Here is a 24,806-nt window from a genome sequence, read left to right as displayed (position 1 = left end):
TAATGAATCTTCACCCTAGAGAGCCAAAAAGTATTAATTAGAGCCTAGGCATCTGCTATTCAAGAATAAATGAACGATTAGTTTCATTCAAACGAGATATAATGAGTGAATTGCAGTGGTCAGCAACGTATGAAAATAAAAAAATCACCACAAGTCTGTTTTATCCATCCATCCATCCATCATCTTCCGCTTGTCCGGGGGTCGGGTCGCGGGGGCAGCAACCTAAGTCTGTTTTATTAATTTGGAAATCAATTATTAATTAATCATTGCAATTAAACTACTATAACTTTACTTTATTTTGAGTGGATTAAAGTGTTCTGTCTACTCTGTAAGATCAAAGATCTGATACCAAGACACAATTTTCTCCAGAAAACCTTGTTTCTTTAGCTCAGTCTGTTACTTCTGTGCCGTGGCATCTGAAAGTCCCCAAACATATGTTTCTGTTTACCTTATACTTATTGGAGCCTGTCGTCAATATCTTACGCAGATGTCAGTGCACAGACTTTCCATCCACTCACTTTACCTTTACGGAATCCTTACCCATTCTTTCACGCTCTGATGGCAGCCATACAATCTGATTTTTTAAATAAAAGAAGACTCTGCCTAATCTAATGCTGTTCCAGCGATGGATTAATGTCTCCTAATAGGTTATCTGCTAGAGTCCGCAAGGAAGCTATGGGAGACAAGTGGGACTGCGTTCCAGCAGGGCATGGAGAGGTTCAGGGCCACGGTTTAGACCTGAAACCATAAATCACACCTTGGTGTTTTGAGCCAGTGGCAGATCAGCTAAGTGCTGAGCGCTCCAAACAAGGACTATCCTCCAGCCATGGCATGAGTAGCAGGGGACTTGTCAGCACCGATTTACGTTATGTGTCATTGGATGATGTAGTGTAATTTGGGGTAGCCTTTGCATGGTGTAAGTGGAATATCCATTTCACAGAACTAACAGGTCAGGATGACTTACGGACTGAGGTAACGCACCAGGGAGCCTTACATAAGTTCAAAGAGACCTTGAGATTTAGGTGTCTTCAAGAAAACCTCCAGTGATTTGAAACTGTTGATTGGTCTATGTAGTACAAAGCAAAACAATGAATGTGTTTAGTCATTCTCATTGTATTTTTTTTTTTACAAGGTATTGTTTTAGCAATTTCAATGGAGCGTTAGCCTCAAAGAGTCAGGATCAGAACAACAGCAGAGGGACATTTACAAATAAAGAGCTTGTAACCACTGCTTATGAATTGAGAAACGATGCCTGTTTCTGTACCATCCAATGGAATCCCCAGCAGGGGTTCAGTCATCCAAACCCCTGCTCTGCTCGGTTAACAGGGTCATCCTCATGTGCCAGGCAGTGTGCCAACCAAGGCTCTGTCCAAGTTAATGAAGCCATCTGGAACTTAGCTGAAGTGTGAATTCAGAATCCTGGGGCACTGAGGATGTGGTGCATAATTGGAAGTTTAAAGGCCTGTTATGTCCCAGCTCTTAGACCACCTCTCCACCTGCAAACTCTGCATTGCCATGGCTGATTGGCCCATACTGGCTCTTCTGTGCGGATGGCTTAAGAAAACACCTGCTTGAATTCCTGCATACAATAATTTCAGTGTCATTTGGTGGTTTGGCTGTCTCACCATTTCTTTGTTTTGCAGCTAATTAGCACAGGGACTTGCCAATACTATGTATCCCTCCTCCTGTGTTAACGAATTCCTTGCCACAGTGGATCACTTCTGACGCTCAAGTTGTTTCAACAAATTGCAGTCTGTGAAGCAATTTAGCTTCCTTCTACAAAAAACACACAAGTGAAGAATCTTTGTCATTATAGAAATGCCTCTCTCCTCAAACCATTTCAAGAAGATAGCTTTTCTATTGATTGAGCCTAACCTGAAGGCAGATGGTCAAATTGACCACGAGAAGATGACAGTTGTTTAGGCTCCAGTATGGCAAACCTTCAGCCTGGATGATGTTCAATGACTGATGAGTTTCTGTCACAGAGGGATGGGCTGTGATAGTATTTGATGAGTAGTTTGTGTAAATGATGGAAATGTTTGGAAATTAATAGGTACTGAAGTGTAATAAACATGTTAAACATTAAATTATGGAATGTTTGAAATTACAAATGGTTAGTCAAACGTGTTTAAGGTGCATCATCTTCACATATGACTCCTACAATATTGAAAATCAATCCGATGAACCCAGATGAGAGAGCAGTTGAGGCCATCACAGCTGAGTTAATTGCTCGCCTGAAAATTCTTATTACCATTTCTTTATTGTTGTCTGAAGTGTTGTGGTTAAAGCTAATGCGTGTTAGTTACATCCTGTTATTTGATTTATTATGACACAAGTTCCCTGGATTATAAATATTTTCTGAAACTTTTAAAAGCATCAAAGCGATCCAGCTGGCTCATGCAGAAATTGCTTCAGTCCAATTAAGTTTATTGAAGCACATCTTGGAGGACCTTCAAGATCATACTGTGTTTCCAAGTGCAACAATATTGGAAGGATGAAATGTCAGCATTTGCATATATTAGCTGTGTTGGTAAGGTAACCGGTTTCTTGAGCAGGATAAGAAACTCCCACATGTACATGTGGGAGTTTTTTTACATGATTGAATTAGAACAATTACATAGTATCCATGGTATTCAAATGTCTTGATATTAAATTATATAACCAATAACCAACAAAACACAATACTGAAATACAATGTAAATCATTAAATCGATGAAAGTCAGAGAACAGGGATGTGATCATGTGTCCCATCATCCCTTATGCAAATCTCTCGGCACTCAGAATGATAGTTCAATTAACAGAAGCTAAACTGAACTTACTGCTGAGACAAAGCTGCATGTCATCCATCGTGTACACCCTCACTGATTATGTTCAAGTGGTTGCTATTGTGAGAGAAGCTCGGTTTCTTGGGGTGATAATGGGCCTGGTTAAAGGCGTGTGATTCTGGGATTAATGACATCACCTGCAGACAGCAGGCTCCTATTGGGTCCCACAGATCAGCCATCACAAGGATGCTGTACACTTATAAATCAGCCCACCGTCGCCCCAGGCAACTATGCCACACACACTACGTGAGGCTGATTGAGCTAAAATGACTTCACCATTATGGGAAAGAAGCTGCATGAGAATGTAGAATATTATGCATAATAATGATTATGTAATTTATATTCTGATGTCTGTTTGTTCGTTTTTCATCCCAAGAGCCTTTGATCTGTTTTGACATTTGTTGTGATAACATATACAGGATGTATGGGGATTGTGAATATACACTGGGAGATGTCGTATTCACATTATGATTCATGAAACCAGTTTTTGGTTTTGAAATGTCTACTGCTGTTATGCAACATGTTTCCATGGAGGTTCAACACAAGATATGTAATTGAAGTAGAGATTATAATGATTACCAACAACTAACCAAAACAAAATAGTAACCAAGCAAACAGCACATGAGCGAATGAAATACATGCACTGTTTATGTGCTGAAACATATTTAAAAAATGGTTGTCAGAACTGATAAGGAAAGGAAAGAGTGTAATTGCATTGCAACTGTTTTCCTTTGGTCCACTACTTATCATTGTAAACAACTATAATGCTGCACCAATCTATGGCTATCTCATTATACAGAACAGGATGTCCAAGGGAGGAAGGAGACAAATGCACAATTATCAGACTAGCAAAACTACTGTTCTACAACAACAAAAACCACAAAAGATACTGAAATCTTTTCTCTGAACAAAGTGTAAGATTGTCCGGTGGTGTTCACAAGGACTCATCAGGAGATCGTGGCATCAATGGGGATTAAAAAGCAGAAATGTACCATCCATGGGAGGATGTGGACATACAAAATCACTGGTAAGCCTCTGTCAACCCAGGATATTTTCAAGGACACTGTCCTTGAAAATGATTTCATCAGGCAGCCATGTTTGCCTGTTGCCTCAGTCTTCTCTCCCATTAATTACCCACAAACCACTGCACTTCCTCACAGGTGAATAGATCAGGGAACAGGACAGACCATCACAAAAGTGGCCACCCTAATAAGTTTGATCGCTTGACATCATAAATAAACAGGTAGGCAGAGCAGGTAATTAGGGTGCTTATTTGCATATTCCATTACCACTGGTCCTCCTCCTATAACTTCTTCAGGGCAACTGATGATTCAAACTTCTCCGCATGAATGAATAGTGACTCAGCACTGCGTTTTCCAGATCTGAATTAATACTGTATAGAAATGGGGAGGCTGGCCGTGATTCAACCGAATATCTGGACCTTGCACATATTGGCACAACATTTGGATACTTTTAAGAGCTGATTCTGACAAGCCTGGTGATTTCTCGAGCAGAAACTTGGATAGGGGACAGTGATAGGAATTAGCGTACAACAGGAGCTCTGTATGACGCACAGGGGCATTTTAGAGACGCGTTTAATGAGTAGCAGGTTCATACAGGGAGATCTATTCCAAACAAATTGTACTCTTATGCCTTCACTAGATGAACACATAAAATACACAGAAAAAAACTAGCAATAAATAAGTCAGAATCTCTGTAATCCATTGTACTGAAAGCAGTAAATGGTCTGCTGAAAATAATGTTCCTTAGGAATGTGGTTTCGGATAAATATTTTGTTCATAAAATGCAGTGCAAGAGTTATGCCTGCTAGAAGGTAAAATTAGTAATTCTCCTTCCATAGCTCAGTGGCAATAACCAGAGGGTGGATCTAAAACTCAATTCTGTCTTGATCTGTGCAGTGTTTCTTTGTTGTACTAGACACATGAGTAATAACCACAAAGATGCATAATTTTTTCATTGACATCAAACTAAAACTTGTTTATAGCATGTCATTATAAGTTTAGAAGGAAAGGCGTACGGTAAATTGGAACTGGACCTAGAATATAACGTATCCATATATCCACTCTCATATGGACTGTTTGCATTGCACGATTATAGGACTCACCAGAAACAGAAACCTTCACCCTGAGGTAAAATTTAGGCAACACACCTCACAACATCTTTAATTGAGAGTTCACCGCGAAGATATAAAGCTGACTCATCTCACATTGTGCTACCAGAAACCTTGTTTCTGCTGTGAGAGACAGCTGAGCATGGACAAGACACAGCGTCATGGAAACGGTCCCCTCAGAGCTAACCGTTTACAGCAGGGAATATCAGTTGACCTTGGAAGGAGTTTGGACAGTGTCTTTCGCCTTGCCTGTAAAATATACTCAGACAGTTTGTCGTTTCAGTCTCATTGGATTCCCTCGAGAAGGAATACTTCCTCTCAAAATAATCCGATGAGGTATTGATTGTTTAGAAATTACATTTATGAGGTTAAATGTTTCTTGTGTCCCGATGTGATTGTAAGCTTGGTTCATTTGAGCACTGTGCTCTGCTTGCTGTGATGAGCTTGTAGGAGACATTTGGTTTGGCTGACCATACTAGCAGGTTTTCTTTTTATTAGCAGTTTGTATGTTCCATGAAATAACTAAAAAATACATCTTAATGTTCACAAGCTCTAAATACTAAACAGTCATCCTGTTTATTTCCCTGCTCTTCTAAATTATTAGTGTAATGGTTGTGTTTTGGCAGTCCAGCCTACATTAGGAACAAAATTTGAGCAAATAATAATTGCTTGCATGCTAGGAGACCAAATTCTGGTCTCTGAAAGGTTTTTAACCCTTGTGCTGCTTTCGGGTCACAGGACCCAAAGGTTCACAACGAACCATCATTGTGTTTACCCAATTTTACCCAATACAAAAACAAATAAATAGCATTTTCTTTTAACCTTCGCAATGTGGGGGGTCTGAGACAGCCCTATGGTTAAAAGAAAATGCTTCACTTTGTTTTTGTATGCGGTAAAGTTGTCGCAATACGACGGTGGGTCACAATGACTGAAGGGTCAGAACGACCCGAAGATAACACAAGGGTTAAACCTAGTAAAAACAAGAAATGCATTTTGTGTGAGTGAGATTCACCTCAAGTCTCTATTTTTGTACACAAAGCTGAAAAAGATGCCAGCAGAACAGCTTAAGCTGTGCTGTCTTTCTGTCCTTGTTAGTAGATTGTTAGCAAATGGTGTATGACAGAACAAGCTGTGTTTGTTGTGATGCTGCACATGTTTCACTGCAAGGGGTCTCCTTGTCCAGCCTCCCCTTAACAGATGAACTAAGCAGGACCTTAGACTTCAAGGTCACAAGGCAAAAGACAATACATTGACTGAATCCTCACACGTTCTTAAATCAGTTCCATACCATTTAACAATTACACAAGGATGAGCCTAAGATGAAGGTGAAATATTTGTGCATACTTTCGGTAGCACACAATCTGGAAGAAAATAACACATTGTCATTTAGGCTTTGGAACCTGCTGGAGATCCTATCTGGCACATTTTTCATTCAGATGGTAGCCTACTTTAACTTAACAGTTGAGAAGATTTTTTGACAGCGGTGAGAATGTGCAAACAAAAACCGCCTACGACAGCAGTGGAGTCGAGGAACATTAGAAGCCCTGGTTGAGTGTTGGGTAAATGTCTGGAGCAACGACACTTCAAACTGGCACCGAGCCCTCTGACAAGAGCTATCTCTGCTCACAGCTCCGCCTAGGCAGCTGTGAGACAGAACGACCCGCGGGTGACTCAAGACGTTGACCTTGTGTCACATAGCGGCCATGTCTAAACCTCTGTGAGTGTGCTTGCCGGGCCCAGCGAAGAGGATCGAGGGGGAGGGATAGCCTGGCACAGCTAAAGTTGATCACACCCGCTGTGTCTGTGGTTACTGGCCCAGGACGGTAATTACATAGCATAATCGGTCATGTTTGTGGAGTTTTCACACGTTCGACATGCTGGGTTACCCATCATGGGTGCAGCGAGTGAAGCAAGTGCATCGGGAGGGAGCGCCAACTGTCTGATTACCTTCTCCATCTCTGGAGACAGGGGAAAAGCAACATCCTGCTAAATATAGACAGCTAGCTGAAAGGCAGGGCAAAGAGGAGAGGAAATCATCGTTTGATACTTATGAGTGCCAATCACCTTGTCATTCTGATACACCGTAGGTTTCATCTAAGTTTGATAGAGCTTCTAAATAGCTTGTTATTTTTCAATCAAAAGTAAAAAAGGATATATTTGTGATCACTGTGAAACAGGTGAAAAGTTATTTTGTGGAAGTTTGCAAGTATTTCGCATCTTCTTTCGCAATCCAGGCAAGTCTTTCTGGACTGCATTTCAGATGAATCCCTCTTTCGCTCTGATTAAAGTGTCCCTTATATGGGTTTCATATTATGTTGTGTTGTCCTTCTGACTAGGAATGGGGATCGATACCCGATTCTGTAAGGACCCGGTTCCAAATTTCTCAAAACCCGAAGATCAATAAGGTCTGAGCTTATCGATACCGCTATCGAGACTAGGTAGGCTAATATAATGTACTTATGTCTCGAGAGAGAATTATGTCATTTAAATCAAATCACTGGTGCACAAACGTACATCGATTGTCTAATAAAATTACTAAATTCAATTGAATGGCCTGCCAACCGCCTTTAAACTGAAATAAGAATTTAATTGGCTCACGCCCTACTTCGCTACATTTCTCATTTTGTTGCTAGCTAAGATGGCTGAACGTACTCGGTCAAAGGCTTGGCTACATTTTAATAAAGCCAAAGATAAGGACGAAGCGACGTGTAATATATGTTCGAAGATAATTTATTGTAAGGGGGGGGGGGGACACACACTACTGCAATGAATAAGCACCTCAACGTTGTGCATGAAGGTAAAATGCATTCGACTGTCTTCGAGAAGCAACAAGGATGTTGAAATGTCTTTAATTTTTTCTTGTCAAAATGAGACAAATGTTTTAGATTCATGGAATAAAATGTGTTTTTGAGGCCAAATGACTCAGGAATCCTGGAGTGAACAACAGTGGATAGTAAATCTACTAGATGTGGCCTTCTGTCCAAGATATAATTAGCCTTTATATCCATTCAGAATTAAGAGTTCTCCTTATGGATCAATTATATTAACATATTTTTAGCAGCCAGTGTTCAGGATTTGTCCTCTAATCCTCATCCTCTACAGAAACTTCCTGTGGACAGTTCAGCAGTCAGAGAGACAAATATTGAATTGATGGTTTCGTTCCTGTTTAAACAGGTTTTTAAAACGATGTAAAATGTTTAAATGATTTAAAATGTTTAAATACACTGCCGTAACACTTGTCACGATAAGTGACAACTTTGACAGAGCGTCACAATTATGTTTAAACAGCACCTTGTGTATTGCACACTGGCTGACTGACTTAAAAGAGGGGTTAACTGTGCACATGCATTAATGGGCCATGGCAGAGATCTGCTTCTCTGTCTGCCTTGAAACTGTAAACTTGCCTGATGTCTTCACAGATTTCGAGTGCTTATTCCAGAAATTAGGTAATTGGTAAAAGATCAAAGAAGCACAGAAGCTAGTTATTCTGAAGAAGACAGATCTCCCAAAGCAAACAAGTGTTGGTGTCACAAATCACACAGGGTTTCTAGATCCCTAGGCTCTGCTACTGTTTGAGCCACCCGTCACTGTAAACCCAGTCTAGTTGACATTAGTGATTTTTGAGATGCAGGTTTTATCTCCCGTAGCCAGGGAGTCAGGTGGCTGGGCGGTTAGGGAATCGGGCTAGTAGTATGAAGGTTGCCAGTTCGATTCCTGGCCGTGCAAAATGACGTTGTGTCCTTGGCCAAGGCACTTCACTCTACTTGCCGCGGGGGGAATGTCCCTGTACTTACTGTAAGTCGCTCTGGATAAGAGCATCTGCTAAATGAAATGTAAATGTTTTATCTCATTGTTGTGTCTTGGAGCTAATGAGCAATGGCGCCTGTGGCTTCGATTCTGAGAATGTTGATGTAGACTCAGAGGCAAGAGAATCTAAAGTGATTCATTTGTTTTTCTTTTCGACAGATGAACATAACTTTAACATTCACATTTCATACCTAAAATACAAACGCCTACCAAAAATGCACATGTACAGTACAAACATACAGTAATCGCATACATACAGACATACAAGCATGTATACTCACTGTATAGAATATTAATATATGCATTCCTACACAATGTGTCATCATCCAAGATATTCACAATGAAAGTGACTTATACATTCCCATATAAGATGTGGGTCCAATATTGCTAAAACACATACTTTGGTATGCTGCATATGCAATAAAAGAAAAACGAATAAAAATGAAGATGATAACATATTTTCCAGATGCATGGTGTATCCATAGCAATCTTAGAATGGAATGGCATTTTTTCCACAGCAAACAACCTCAACCACACATTTTGCATTTTGACAATATATTCAATAGCTGTCACAGGATTGAGACCAACAACCTGATGAGATGGCACAGGGTGATTGTGATAATAATGAGGTCAGAGCAAAAAAAAAGAAGAAAAAATATGAATATGGATGATGATCTAAGCTTGACGTTCACAAGCATATGGTCTCACTCAAAGTCCCTGCATGGAAACTATACTAAGAGTCTCTCTACATAACTGTACATGTTTTACATTCTGAATCAGAATGTTTAAAGTACAGTCCTGATGCTGATACAAATTTCCCAGTATACTCTTGAAATCTTTTCTGAAGTGAAATCTGAACTGCTTTACAAAAGCGTCTTTATTGTCTATTATTCATAATCCTTCCAATTTGTGGTACCATTAACTGTAAATTCAAACTGGGTAGCACAGAAAGGGACCTTGGGATTATAGACATAATGATTTCCTTCACAAAATTAAAAGTGCTGTCTACATTCTGTGATAAACAGGCCATTTTGATGAGTTTGATAATCAGGGATGGAAAACGTTTTTCACATCAACCGACTTTCCTGCTTTGGGTATGAAGGTCAGATCCATCATCTTTACGTTGATAATAAAGTAACATTATTTTCCAGCTATCCTATTACCTGCATGTAATCCCTCAGTGGTACATATAAAAATATTTAACCTTTTAAAAAAATTAATTGTTCAGTAATTTTTGTCTGTTAAACTAATGAATTTTTTTATTTAAAAAATCAGTTGATGTGTGTGTGTTCTTTTATTCTTCAATGTTTGGATAAACAAACATTGTGTTGACGCAGCAATTGGTTGTCTTGACATTCTTTGGCTCTAAACAAAACAGAAGCATTTACATTTAGCATTTATAACTTCAGTTTATCCTCCTCCTCTGCTGTGGTGGCCTTACACATGGGCCCTCTCCTATCCCAAGGTGCCCTTTACCCAAGTGCTGTACAGAGATTGCTGCCTACGGATGCTAGTTTGGTAAGATCTGTTAAGATATGCACTGTGAAACACACTCTTGCCTCGGGCAAGCATTCTCAAAATGTGAGGAATACTGGCAGGCGGAACAGTTGTGGCTTGACCCGAAGGAAATCAAGTGAACTCATTAGAATGAATGAACTCACATTTCAGAATACCAACAGTCGAGTTATTTTTTCCACTGTACAATTGAAGATTTGCCTCATGCAAAAGCTTTGCATCTAAGCAGCCTACACCAAAGGAAATGGTCTCAGGGCATTTTTACATGTATGGCACCATTTCATCAGTTCAGTTGATTGGTAGTTCAAATTGACAGAAGGATTTTGACAAGGCATTTGATGTGAAGATGGTGCAAATTAGCCACAGGAGACTGCAAGAGAGAGAGAGAGAGGGCTTGAAGGCTCTGAGATTTTAGTAGAAGAATGTAACCTAGCAACATGCCTCGATGACAAAAAATACCACAAAATGGACTTTCTTGAGCAAGGGCTTAACCACAATCCGTGGACTGATGTTGATTTAATTTATAACTTTGACAAAAACTGATCTGTAAAATAGATAAGAGATAGAGGATGTGTACTTTGTATGTAAATGTTGCAGTCTAGCACTTGTTAAAGTTGTACAAAAGCAAGAAGGCATAAACTTCAGGGTTGTGGCAGCAGTGATCAGGGTTTACTGACATGGGGACAAAACAATAAATGCAATGCTGCATTAATAAAATCCTCACTTTTCAAAACACATCCTTTATTGTGAAAGTATGTCTCATAGCACCTCATTAGCTTGTACACACCATCACTGGTGCTCATTTGGTCACCTGTTTTATTTTTTATACATACAGTAGGCTACTTAGTACAAAACACTAGACTGTACAAAACACTAGACTGCTCTCATCACAGATTTTATCTTGAAGTCTCCAAAGCAAATGTGATATTGTTTTTAATTGGCTTTTCGGAGAACAGACAGTTGTGAAAAACGAAGCAGTAAAAAGCGTAAGCAGCCATATTTTTCACTATGACCCGAGAGCATCAGCACAATAAACTGAGCTGAAACCATTTCCATTAAAAATTTACATTATTAAAGATGTTTGTGAACAACCGTGGCCGTGGGAACGTATTCTGAACGAGGGATGCTGGAAGGACTGCTTCCATTCACCAGAAAGGCCTGGCAGGAATGAGTGAGCTTATCAGACCCTTCACAACATTGATAAAACATACCACTGCTGCTTGACTATACAGAGTGCTTGTATGCTGTCTGTGGTGATACAAAAAACTCATATTCAAATAAAGAAAGTTTTCTTAGTCTTCATAAATTGTATTTGTTGTATTTATGTTTGGCTAAAACCAGGGGCGTTCCTACTTCCTGCGGCGCTGTGAACAGCTCACATGTGAAGATGCAACTAAGTGACCTCAAGAGGTATTGTCGGTTCATCTACAGCCTTATAAAACAAGTTGTAATTGGTATAAACCAATTGGAAGAAACCTGGTATAAACAGGCTTCTTCAAATGGAAATATTTTAAGAAGAGCCAGCCAAAATCAGTTTCAGTTATCTTAGTTTGGGGTGGCACCTCTTGAAGATCAACTGCCAATCTCAGTTTTTAATCTGAAACCTTTTTGCACTAGGAGTCCTGGTCAGAGGCCTCTGGGAATGACAGAAGCATTTGGAGGGATTCAAACAGACCAGTTAATTCTCCTGTGCCATTTGCCACCCTCTGCTTGCAAATTTCCTCTGATGTCACAACAAAGCTTCGATACCTCCGAGGCGGAGGGAGCGGGCAGAGCCTAACTCCCACGCAGAGGCGTGCTCACGTATACCAGAACAAACCAGATAAATGCTGTACCTAATAAATTATCACTGAACAAAGACAATTATTCCTGACCTACAGCCGAGGTGTAACTTTAAACAGATTATCTCCATAGCAGGAAGAGATACATACACCATTTCAAGTCCAGCTAACCGAGAATATTTTGGACTTGATTGTCTATCTGAGGCTCATGTGCTGTGTCTGTCCCTGTGCGTGGAGTCCTTCAGCATGTTCCTGCTGAATGAGAATGAGACAGGAAAGGGGAGGGCTGGGGGAGGGAGGGCAGGTGGGCTGACATCTTGTTCACGTTGGCTGTAAGCAGCAACATCTGCCAACAGTTTGCGTTTACATTCTGTTGTAAACAGTTTGTCCTCCTGTTTAATACGTTTATGCTAATGATAAATGTCATCTGGTAAAGAAAAGTGCCTCTCTGAAAAGTTGGTATGAACATAATGTCATGTACTAAAACCTTCACAAGTGCCAATATTGAGCCAGCTTTGCTTATGGCTTTTAATTCCCACTTACATTATGCAATACAAATGTACATGTTATCCTCACATTATCAAGTACTTCATGTAACACATTTTCCTTAAAAAAAATATCTGGGGGCAGATTTTGGGTTCTAGCAGGAGTTAAGACAGTGGGAGCTGAGCTCAGCTCCAGAGGACAAAGACACAGTGTGCCGTCTGTACGGAGTCTCGTCAGACTCTTAAAGGAGGAATGTAGCCAGAAAAGCTTGTGGCATTAAATAGATCCAGCTCTGGCCTCATTACAGAGCTAATGAGATATGTAATATTAACACTATCTAACTTGCAGCTGGAGGTGGCGTCCTGGGTGGGGAATGATACCGCTGACCAGCCTCATGGACATACAAAAGTGGGTTAGGTGTCTCCATGAGCAGCATCTCTCTCTCTCTCTCTCTCTCTCTCTCTCTCTCTCTCTCTCTCTCTCTCTCTCTCTCTCTCTCTCTCTCTCTCTCTCTCTCTCTCTCTCTCTCTCTCTCTCTCTCTCTCTCTCTCTCTCTCTCTCTCTCTCTCTCTCTCTCTCTCTCTCTCTCTCTCTCTCTCTCTCTCTCTCTCTCTCTCTCTCTCTCTCTCTCTCTCTCTCTCTCTCTCTCTCTCTCTCTCTCTCTCTCTCTCTCTCTCTCTCTCTCTCTCTCTCTCTCTCTCTCTCTCTCTCTCTCTCTCTCTCTCTCTCTCTCTCTCTCTCTCTCTCTCTCTCTCAGCAGCATTACTCTGATGTACCTTGAATTATCGTTCGCAAAAGAAGAGAATTTTTTAGGTGACAGGAAAGTACCACAAGCAGTGAAGCACATGCCCCCCGGGGGGAATTGCCGTCTTTGAAGAAGAGTCGTTTGTCACTTCAGATAAAATCCTACATTCATCACAGTTGCGGTTCTCTATAATAACCTTTTTTGTGACCTAATATTCTTCATAAGACAGTGAGACAGATGGCCCCTCCCTCTCCTGCCACCTGTGTCCTTCTAAGCTGCACCTCAACAGGTTTTCATTCATTACTGATCCTGACTCTTATCCAGAGCGACTTACAGTAAGTACAGGGACATTCCCCCGAGGCAAGTAGGGTGAAGTGCCTTGCCCAAGGACACAACGTCAGTTGGCATGACCGGGAATCGAACTGGCAACCTTCGGATTACTAGCCCGATTCCCTCACCGCTCAGCCACCTGACTCCTGTCACACTGACTGGCAGCCAGGCTGATAGACGCTGTACTCCGCGACACATAGCTCTGCAGGGTTAAATAGGTGTTTGGATCACTGCTGGGTGCCCAGCTGGGGGTGAAAGTTTTCACTGCTGTTTATAGCGCCCTGTGGAGCGCCAGTCACTGCTGTTACAGAACATAGTTGTGGGCGCTAGTCAGAATGACCTAGCAAATACAAATAATCCTCTTTAGGTATGAAATGCAGATATACAGCCTTGCAGACTTGTCGTTTAATTTGTGTGTTTTCTTGCCTACAAGTTTATGGGCATCATCTTTAAATAAGATTATTTGGATTCTCGCGTTGTTTTACATGGGCTGGTATCCAAAGAAAGAAAAATGAACACAAACTCATTCTATAATAAATAGGGTAAACTATGGCATTTCAATTAGCCGTTGATGATATGCACAAGCAAATCAAAAATTAATTTACATGATAAATGTTAAACTTCAGGAGGGCTAAGACAAATCCTACGTATTTGTATGGATGGCCAGGTTCTCATTACAAGGTGCCAGCATAGGGTCCAAAATCAGTGACAAATGATCCTTTTGTAATGATTTGGGCTAGTCTCCAAATGACCCCTCCCATCAGTGTCCTTGATCAAGCTTCTTCGACAAACAAATGAAGCTGGAAGGAGGTGCTCCTCCCCTGTTTTGTCGGACTGAAAACATTATGCAAAAACAAACGAGAAGAATATGTAAAACACACCATGCAGATGCACTCCATAGAAGCAAAGATCCATGAACAGGATTACAATCAAAGAGCTTTCTCCAGGTACAGAGACCATCCCATATTTAGATGCCGTCTGATGTCAAGGCGAGAGAGGGCTGTTATTCTTCACGCCTTACGGTCTGACAGATCTATCCCAGCGTCCATCCTTAAAAGGCATCTCTGTCTGAGAGCCATAGTTCCAGTTTCCTGGAGATCAAATTAACAGCTGTGCTAAGAGCACCTCTGCCTTTTCATCTCCAGAGCTCGAGGTAGCGATATCGACAGGGGAGCTCTCAACAAAGGAGTTCATTAACCATGCAGAGAGGATGGAGACTCTGGAGTAGGAGATGAGATGCGGTCACACACAGGGCACTGGAGACTCTCTGCTCTCCTGGGCTATTGTGTTTCGCCCTTTCTACTTTTGCTGTCACACGTTTCACATCTCTCACTGTTTTGTAGATCTCAGGAAATCATCTGAATAATCTGGGTCTGTTGCAGAATAAGGTTGAGGATTTATATTAGACCAGTGGACTATATACAGTATTCGACCGTGAGTCTGGGTAGAGGCAAACTGTGTTACGCACGTAGACTTGATTGAAGACGCTTCACGAGTAAAAGCTGTCACATGTTGGATGGAGAAATTAGTTTACCATTCTGTTTATTATTTTTCCCTACTGTGGTTTAATGTTACATTTTCCAACATAAATACATCAGATGCAGGACATTTTACAATGAAAAATTAACCTTGCCAACTACATACTTGCAAACTAACAGGAAAGAAAACTACAAACTCGCACCTTCAACAAGAGGGACATCTAGTGTCTTGTGGTATGAAGTTTTTTTCTCAAAAGAAGATCTCATATCAATCTCACAAGCTTCCTACGTTTAAAACCTATGCATCTGAACCAAGCACAAGCAAGTAACATTTCAAATGGTACAAACACTGATTAAAAAAGAAAAAAGAAAGAAATACACAGGAGAAGATTCAATTAATTTGTATGTATTTACATAAGGTCCACTTTCAAACATGGAAGTATTGTGGTGGGTGGGGGTGTGGAGGGTGGGTGGGGGGCTGGGCATTGTGGTGGACGGTGGGTGGGCTCTGGTGGAGGGTGGGTGGGGGCTGGTGGAGGGTGGGTGGGGGCTGGTGGAGGGTGGGTGGGGGCTGGTGGAGGGTGGGTGGGCTCTGGTGGAGGGTGGGTGGGCTCTGGTGGAGGGTGGGTGGGCTCTGGTGGAGGGTGGGTGGGGGGCTGGGGGCTGGTGGAGGGTGGGTGGGGGCTGGTGGAGGGTGGGTGGGCTCTGGTGGAGGGTGGGTGGGCTCTGGTGGAGGGTGGGTGGGGGCTGGTGGAGGGTGGGTGGGGGCTGGTGGAGGGTGGGTGGGCTCTGGTGGAGGGTGGGTGGGGGCTGGTGGAGGGTGGGTGGGGGCTGGGGGCTGGTGGAGGGTGGGTGGGCTCTGGTGGAGGGTGGGTGGGCTCTGGTGGAGGGTGGGTGGGCTCTGGTGGAGGGTGGGTGGGCTCTGGCAGGTTTACCTCCGGGCTGACCTGCTCTCCAGAAGCTGGATGACCAGGCGTGTCTTCAGCGAGGCCAGCTTGTTTCTATAGTTCTGCTGCAGGACGCTGCACAGGCGGCTCCGCAGCTCACCCAAGCTGGGCAGGGAGCGGCAGTCCGGCACGTTCAGCAGAGTGTGGAACAGCTCGTTCCACAGGTCGCTGTGGGGGTTCCTACAGGACATGATGGACAGATAGCGAGGTGCTTGACACTGAGAATCCCAAATCAAAAGTGATTCGGTTGAGAGATTAAATTCCCGCTCTACGTAACGGTAACGGTGATTACCTTCTGAAGACGGCGTTGGTCTTCCACACTCCATCCTCATTCTTCACTTGCATGTACGTCCCAAAGATCATGCAGTGCACGGTCCCTGCGATTCCAAAGTAGTCAGTCTAATGAAACCAGACAGGGAGGCAGTTAGGGCAGGGGTCATCGAGGACAGATGCATCATGTAGCAGGCTAAAAGCAGTTACACAAGCTTACCTGGTAGTTCCATGGTCTCCCACTCAACATCTCCGTACACTGGAAACCGGAGGTCAAACACTTTGCGGTGAACTCTGTGCCTTCTGGGAAAAGCGTCATGTCGATGCTCTGACCCAGGTCAATCAGAGCAAGTCCATGATCAAGGTTCTCTGGCTCAAAAGAGGTATTGTCCAGGAACCTGAAACACGACGGTCGCCATGGAGATGACAAATCCCCCCAGCAAAAGCAAAGACACACACCTGTGATTGATTTGTGGTGGAGAAAAGCGTCTTTCCTCTTTATCAGGAGCAGAAGCCCAACATGACAAGACCCTCACCTCTCCCCCAGCAGGAAGTTGTCTGGTTTGATGTCAGCATGAACTATGTGGATGCTGTGCAGCTGCTCCACCATGTACAGGATACAGATAGTGAAGTACATCACCAGAGGCTGGGGCATCACCTTGTCACTTTGGTTCTTATACAGGTTCACTGCATTCTGGCGAGGGAGAATAATACATACAGTAAAAAAAGTATGTGTTAGGAATGCTCATAATTAAACGTGTAACAGTTAACCGACAATACGAATGTTTACCGGTTAATATTATCGGTTAAACAGTGTTGGCAATTTTGCGATGAGGTCGCTAGATTTAGCAACTTTTTATCTTTCCTAGTGACAAAAAAGTCGTATCTAGCGACTACCAAAAATAACTGTTATTGTACTTCTATGTTGTTAATAGCCGCCAATCATGTAGATACAGCCAGCGTCTTGGATTCAATGTGTTTTTGTTTTGTTAATCTGGTTTATTATCTGGTTATAAGGTTGTTGTTTTTTAGATCACAGATACCCATCCATTCTACACTTTTCATCTTATAGGTTAACGGTTAATGGTCGTTAACGAGCGTCGGTTATCGGTCAAATATTTTTCTCCCAAAATGAGCAGTAAGTGTAATAGCAAAACACTCCTCTGACACTTCCCTTGTGTGTGGATCGATATAAATGTGTGAGGTGACCCACCAACAGAGTGCCGCAGTTGTGAAGATCGGCCAGCAGAACGCTGCCGTTCTGGAACAGGTGGGCTGAGAGGATGTTACTGAAGAGGGGCCGTACGCTGGGCTGTAGACGAGCATTCAGCTGAGTGTTGATGTAAAACTCCCATGGATTTGCCGGTTTCTGGACCTGCGAAACCAAAGCAACAGGTTTAAAAAAATATATATATATGTTTTAACAAAAGTGATCACACTTCCAAAACATAATATCCTCTTTTAAAATAAGTTTCTCTATGAAAGTATCATATTTTAATTTAAAGAGGTGAATTCAAAACCAAAAAAATTTGGTGGTGTTTAAATTTCAATATAAAGTATTCAATGCCTTTAAAATTCTAAACATTATGTCACTGATTTGCTTCCATATGTCTCAAGTTTCTGAAAAAAATAAAATAAAAATTCAGCTCTCACCTTTAAAACCATTTTCTTGGACGTGGAGAGGTCAGTTGCCTGGTAGACGGTAGCAAACGCCCCCTCCCCCAGGAGGCAGTCTACCCGTAAGGAGCCTGCACCTGTGGACAGTCATGAATATTCTTATTAAAAAAATTGTGAACTCTAAAGCTTAATTTATACTTCGGTCGCGGACACTTTTGAAATGGTCGCCGACGAAAAAAAGAAAGTGTCGCTCAGGCTGCTGCATTTATACTTCTGCAAACAGTCGCCTGTGCTCAAGGTTCGCGTGACGTAAACAGAATCATTTTACCGTTACATTCATAGCTATGGTTACATTGTTAACGCTTTGTAGCCTAGGTGATCAATCTGAGAAACTGACTATTTTAATTTTTCACTATGTGACGACATCCGCGCCAGTAAAAATTTCTCCTGGTAGGCGACACTTCCAAGCGACGGTTAAAAGTGTCGAGCATGACGTCATTTCTGTCGGCGACCTTTTCAAAAGTTTTCTGCGACCTAAGTATAAATTGGGCTTACAGGTTGCAAAAGAAAGACACCCCCCGTTTTCCTTCATCCTCACCCATCTTGATGGTCATCTTGGGGCTGATGTTGGGGACTTTGGACTGCCAGGTAATGCAGTCTGGATGGGAGGTGAGCGGGGTGGAGAGTGTCTCCAGCAGCCTGGAGATGAGCTCCTCGTCCCAGGGATCTGAGACCAGCGTCCCAGCTGCAGCTCCTGCTGACGGGCTCATGGGGACGTCCACGTTCATCGCTGCGTCCACGCTGGTTTTCTGGATCCAGGCTGGACTCATGGGCACATCCATACTGAATTTGGGCTCTGGGCTCATGGGGATGTCTGTGCTCTCCTGAGGGAGGACGTCTGCTTTCCGGGGGCCCTGCGGACTCATGAGTGCATCCAGGTCCCGTTCGGTCACAAACTCCGGGCTCTGGATCACCAGCCATTCCGGCCTGGGGACACATTCTGGGCTCATGGGAACATCGAAGCCAGGCTCTGGGGCTTTCTCAGGGCTGACGGCAGACTTGAGGGTGAAGCCCTGGGACCTTCGCAAGGCCCCGGGCGGGACAGGGGACAGGGGACAGGCTGGCTGAGGAGGCTGCTCCGGGCTCGTGTACACATCCCAGCCAGACCCAGAGGCCCTGGGTGGGCTGCTGTCCACGTCAGGGCCCTGAGGGGGGACCAGGGTGTGGTCTCTGAAAGACAGCAGGGCAGGCGCGTGGTGCACCTCAGTCATGGAGCATGCCGTCAGGCTTCCCTGCCCCGGAGCCAGACCCTCTCCCACTATCGTGCCCTGCTCAGCAAACCCCTGCCCCCTCGTGGGACCCACCGCTGTCTCCAAGAGATTCTCATCAGACGGACTCTGTTCTATGATGGGGCTGGGGAGGGAACAAACAATGAACCCCATGGTGTTGCCATACCAACAACTTATTTACACATTTAAAAAACAACACTAATGTGGGGTGGAGAGATGGTGGTTCTGATTACCTGAGTTTCATGGGCTGTCGCATGTAAGGTTTCTCCTCAGGGCCGATGAAGGTTCTGGGGTCATCGTTTTCTGATGCAGCAAACGGATGATTACGTTAAACGGATCAATTAAACTAGCAATGCCAAACCACTTCAAATGTCGGTTCTCAGTAGGTGAGCTGAGGGATACCTTGGTCCTCCTCAAAGTCCCGTGAGTAAGGCTCTTTCTTCTGGAAGGGAGTGGAGACCATGTGGGCCGACAGGGAGAAGTCTCCTGTGCTGTTGGGGCAAGCGGCCAGGGAGGTCAGAGAGTTGTAGCGGGCGCCCCACATGGTGCTCTCTTCTGGGATCAACTCTGTTGGAGTCTCCTGACCGAAACATAACGTTAAAAAAACATGAGAACAGCTCGTACCCTGCACTCTCCAACACCCGACTCAGACTGGGGGTGTAGTCAGTTTAGCCAACACTTACATTTGGTTTCTCTTGTTTTGACACAGGGATTTCTACCAGGGCCCTTGATGGCCTTGGCTTGTCCACTGTCACTACAGGACTGTAGAAAAAGATGGGAACACACAGGACACCAATGGCATCAACAAACTTTATCAGTCTGGGGGAAGAATAAGTTTTTTTCTTCGAGAGAAAGGCAAAACTCACCTGCAGTTCTCTTTATCATTCTCATCCTGGAAGATTGCAAACAGGGCCGCAGCAGGAGGCTTGTTGAACGGAGCGTCATCCCCTTGAAACGATGACACAAATGAGAAAAGAATATTGATACCAATCATGTAAATTAGAATGAGTAGGCTGTATATATATAGACATGGTTACCCATTCTGTGGTAGCCAGCATCAAAGCTCTTCTCCGCCTGGGCCAAGCAGCTGAACGGCTCGTCCTGCAGGAGGGGGGGGGCCAGGAACATGTCCATGATCACATCTGAAGGAGAACACAAAGACACACACAAAAACTAACACCTGACGACTTAGCTGAACATTTCAAAACATATGAACCAGTTTTACACTGTTAAATTACAGATAACATCATCAGGTACCTCAGTGCACCCAGGTGGAAGGGGGGGGGGGGGGGGAGGGGTAGGCAACGTGCTAGCAGAACCTGTACATGTGAACATGAGTGGTAGTCTGTGCTCACCCAGTGCTTCTCGTGTGTTGACGGTGGGGGATGGGAGTACCCTTGAAGGGGTGGCATGCGCAATACCCAGAGAAGTGTTAGGAGTGACATGGGACAGGTTACCCGTTGCGCCTTGTGACACTGCCAGGGAGGGTGGAGGGGAAAACATGAGAGGAAACACTGCTGGTGTGCATCATAGATATATATAAACACTAGATGTCTCGTCCGAATTGCCGGACAACGGAGTCGAACGTCCGCACACGGCGGCCATCTTGCTACAGTCAACTCGTTCACCCATAACGTCAGAGATGTCGGTATGCCACTGCATACTTATGAATAATTATGTTATTTTTTTTAAAATAGAATAGAAGTATGCAGTGGCATAACGACATCTCTGACGTTGATAACAAACCAAACCGTTTCAAAATTGGTTGAAAATTGAGCAAGTTATGGTAATTTAAAAAGTACATGTAGCTTCAACACAATGTATGGGTGAGCGAGTTGACTGTGCGGACGTTCTAGACTCCGCCGTAAGACATCTAGTGTTTATATATATCTATGGTGTGCATGGTCAAACCGAACAAGGACGTTTAAGCTGTATAAAGTCAGTTTACTCACCATCTAATTTAGACTCTGCTGCTTCGCAAGCGGACATATTTCTGGGGAAATAAACATTTAGGAAGTTTCAAATGTAAACAATTACCATGTCCTTGCAATGTTTCATTTCTGAAAAGAAAGATTTTAAAGCGCATATAGTTTTCAAATGTCGATCCAGACCAAGAGGGTAATTATCTTTAGTACTCACTGATCTCTAACATTGTGCTGCTGGAAACTCGAGGCCAGGTGGTTCATCGAATGGTTCATGCGAGGGTGATTCTCCAGATGTGGCGCTTCGTTCTGCGCTCCGTGTGCCCAGGCCGGCCTCTGGAGGGCCGGGCAGGAACGCTCAGAGGGCTGGGAGTTGTGTTCACCCACAGGGGCCTGCAGAGGGGGAGCCTGGGGGTGGCTGGATGGTGTTGGAGCTGCCCAGTGATCTGTCAGACCCTGCCCGAACGGAGGAGAGCATCTCTGGGTGCTCAGATCAGCGACAGGCTCCCTCAGGAAGTTGCACTGCATGAGAGCCTCGGGTGCCCTCTCTGACTCTGGCTTCACGTCTGGTGCCCAATTCAACCGCTGGGCTACAGTGGGCTGGTTTTTTAGACTGTGCAGTGAGGGGGGTTGCCTGAAGGACTGGTGGAGAAATTCTGGATTCAGACTTGTTGCCGTTGTGTTGCATTGTACCTGAAAAATAAATAAATAATAATAATAAATTAAAACATACATCGACGATGATATTGTGCTTCCCAACAACCAGGTATATTACTTCTCAGGGGTTGCAAAAATTTGAATAAATACGGTAAATAAAGCTATCTGAATTGTATACAAAGATAATCAGTTTTTTTTCTCACCTGTTGTGTGGGAGGATTGCTGGGAGAGCTTCCAGTTGGCTCAACATTATTCTCCAGATCATCCAGAAGCTGTTTCATCCTCTGGAGTTCATTTTCTTTCTCTCTGGCGAGTCTCTGGCGGGCCTCTGGTCAAAACAAATCAACATTGATTGGAACAAGAGATCACATCCACGATACTTTAACAGGGGTGACATATAAATCACAAGCTCAAGTCTGTATGACATCATAACAGTTCCGTTCCAATATTACAAGCCTATATATCTAACCAAGCTATGAGACAGAAAATGTAGAATATTTGGGTGTAATGTAAGCATCTTCTCACCCAATTCTCTACACTCCTCTTCCTGCTTGCGTCTAACATAGTATTTGGCCGCCCTGACCTCCTCGAAGCATAGCTCAGATCCTTGGCATTCTAGGGAATCCTTACAGTACATGGATACAGTCTGTAAACTGGAGGCTGAGCCTTGATTAGACGGCTTCCCCACTGCATTTTCAGACCTTGAGATTCTGTGGCAGAGTCACACTTTGTTAGGCCAAAAACAACGTGATAACTTTTAGAGCATGTATTTATGTTTTAGGACAAGCTGAGCATGAGAGTCTATGAAAGAGAACTCACATGCGTACTGTTCTGTCTGCAGGGAGCTGAGACAGGTCTTCAGGCTCCTATGGAGGAGAGCAGCTGACTGTGTCATGGCTTGTTATCAACCAGGCTACATTTAATTGGAAACCTAAATACAATAAACAGAAATGTAGACCACTGTCTTGAGACAGAAACGGTTGGATATTCACCTTGCACTGTGGACCAGGCTCTCTGTGAGAGGACATCTGATTGGCCAGTTGAGAATTTTGAAGAGGATGTGGGCCATCTGTTATTTAAAAATAATGTGATTGATTAGATATATATTTCATAATCAAACTTGAATTTACATGTCAAAATTGTAAACATCATTAACAGCATGATGCCGAAAAGTTGTCTCACCTAAACCTCCTGCTGTGCGTCTAGAAGTCCTGGACTGAAACATCCTGTAAATTAAATGTGAACATGATCAACACTGAAGAGTAATGAGAGATACATTCTCATCAAGGTACATCAGTAAAGTTAGCAGTAGGCCTACTTCTTTGTCTAAACGTGCCCCTAAGTACAGTCAAAGGGAAACCTAACCTGTACTGCTGTAGCACAGTGTCAGATGGCTTAGCTTGGTTCTCGATGGCTGTCTGGTACACTGCATCCGCGTGCTGGTGCTGGTCGAGCTGTTCAAACTTTTGGGCCCAAGCTACGTAGAGGGCTGCAGTAGTTGTGCCGATGCCCTTACTGTGTACGTAGCTGTACAGCTTGATAGGTTCGCCGTAATAACTTGCCTGAAATCAAGAGAAGGAAATGTCCTATGGTCGTTTACGCAAACAATTACAAATACTGCCAAAAGAAAGTGATTTAAAAGTTGAATCACTTGTAAAGTTGTTAAACTAATTGTGTTGTTAAATACTTACACACTTGATGCAGTAATTCACAAATCTTATGTCATTAGAGTAGCGCCCGTCTTCCAAAAATCTCTGGACGAGGCGATCTAGCACAATTGACAACCCCTTGGCATCTTCAGTAGGAACCCTCTTCTCTAAAAAATCATAAAATCTACAACACGAGACAGGATTTTGAGACAACCATCACCTTGCAAGCCGGGAAACAAATCCTGAGTAAGAATTATAGTGTGAAGAGCATCACGAAATCCAACATGTTGCTTAATTATTCATTGCCAAACGTAGTTACCTGGCCCATGAATCTAGAGGGTCATCTCCTGTGTAGCTGGTCATACTTTCTTCAAAACTCCTAATAGAAAAATATTATAACATATATAGTTGTGAATGCATCGTCAACGAACGTAACTTATTAAGTCACTGACTTATTAGCAGCAATATATCTAGTAATTCGCGTTAACTAGCTACTAGCTCTACGTCAGATTAGCTAGAGCTAGATATGCGCACATATCTCCGGGCCGCGGCAAATGTATCTAGTTTAGCTAGTCTAGCACTAGCTATTGTATGTTTTCAGCAAGACATAATCACTTCCCTGTAACATGTACTTAATCCAAAATGTTGTTGAATGCTGTATTACTTATTCAATGAAGCAAGAACAATTTTGTATCATACAAACTCAACAAGGGCGTTGGTATACTTGCTACAGTTGCTAGCTGATAGTCTTTTTGCTTATGTCTGATCTCTAGCTGAATAAACTAACCTCGCTATTTAATGTTAACGAGGTATTTCTGATGTAACTTACTGTAAATATGTAGAAACATCCATGGTGTGCTCACAAGTAAACAGTTCTACTGAGCACAAAAGATTTTCCAACCCCTGCTAAATTTGCTGGCTAGCGAGTTAGTAATTTTCAAAATCCGCGCTACATAGTCGAACAAAAACATGCGTACACATCAGTCACTCGTTTAGGTAAACAGTGACGCACCAGAAGGGCGGAGCAGTCTAATAGACGGAGTCGCGAATTTGTTTATCGAACGGTGGAAGTGTCCTTTAATATTGTTTTCTAGAGATTTAAGCAGGTTTCAAACCACTGTACAGAGAGACAAAACATGCTAATATACTAGGAAAGAATATGATTTAATTACGACACTGACTAACTATAATGGTTGTACCTTGGCATCTGTGTGCTGAAAGCGAGGTTGCGCAACAGGGCAGCATAATACATTAAAACTAGAGTCCTTATACGTATGTCGTTTGCCATTGGACAGAATGTAAATCGTGTTGGGATTGGCGAAACTGCAACCAATCAGAGCATTTCATTTGTAGCTAA

The 24,806-nt window shown here is 43.1% G+C and overlaps 1 protein-coding gene across 3 annotated transcripts; it reads right to left on the bottom strand.

The window, feature by feature from the left end:
• Positions 1-15,977: 15,977 nt before the first annotated feature.
• On the bottom strand, positions 15,978-24,527 carry bub1 (BUB1 mitotic checkpoint serine/threonine kinase). Of its 3 annotated transcripts, none has more exons than XM_062467356.1 (24): positions 24,279-24,527; positions 23,769-23,828; positions 23,492-23,633; positions 23,166-23,362; positions 22,983-23,026; positions 22,793-22,869; positions 22,620-22,666; positions 22,326-22,510; positions 22,004-22,128; positions 21,361-21,836; positions 21,174-21,214; positions 20,577-20,696; positions 20,259-20,363; positions 20,088-20,169; positions 19,905-19,983; positions 19,624-19,801; positions 19,455-19,524; positions 18,531-19,345; positions 17,969-18,069; positions 17,529-17,690; positions 16,852-17,009; positions 16,536-16,713; positions 16,338-16,444; positions 15,978-16,225 (listed from the first exon to the last, which is right to left on the bottom strand). In XM_062467356.1, the coding sequence occupies exons 1-24, from the start codon at positions 24,299-24,301 to the stop codon at positions 16,030-16,032; spliced, it is 3,768 nt and encodes a 1,255-aa protein (XP_062323340.1). In that variant the 5' UTR covers positions 24,302-24,527; the 3' UTR covers positions 15,978-16,029. The 3 variants fall into 3 exon arrangements, with proteins under 3 accessions (XP_062323340.1, XP_062323339.1, XP_062323341.1); XM_062467355.1 differs by having other exon boundaries at positions 15,979-16,225; positions 22,793-22,872; XM_062467357.1 differs by lacking the exon at positions 20,577-20,696 and having other exon boundaries at positions 15,979-16,225; positions 22,793-22,872.
• Between the last annotated feature and the right edge of the window lie 279 nt (positions 24,528-24,806).

This window comes from Osmerus eperlanus, chromosome 8 (assembly GCF_963692335.1).
Source record: "Osmerus eperlanus chromosome 8, fOsmEpe2.1, whole genome shotgun sequence".
Taxonomy (NCBI): domain Eukaryota; kingdom Metazoa; phylum Chordata; class Actinopteri; order Osmeriformes; family Osmeridae; genus Osmerus; species Osmerus eperlanus.
The sequence above is the reverse complement of the archived record's forward strand: the minus strand, read 5'-3'. Positions and strand labels throughout refer to the sequence as shown.

What these genes read in the sequence shown, in the direction of transcription:
- bub1 (XM_062467355.1), bottom strand. Translation starts at nt 24,301, where the DNA reads ATGGATGTTTCTACATATTTACA. An exon ending in AGCCTGGTCCACAGTGCAAG is followed by an intron (nt 22,667 to 22,792) that starts GTGAATATCCAA and finishes TCTCCTCCATAG; the next exon opens with GAGCCTGAAGACCTGTCTCA. An exon ending in ACCAACGCCGTCTTCAGAAG is followed by an intron (nt 16,226 to 16,337) that starts GTAATCACCGTT and finishes CATGTCCTGTAG; the next exon opens with GAACCCCCACAGCGACCTGT.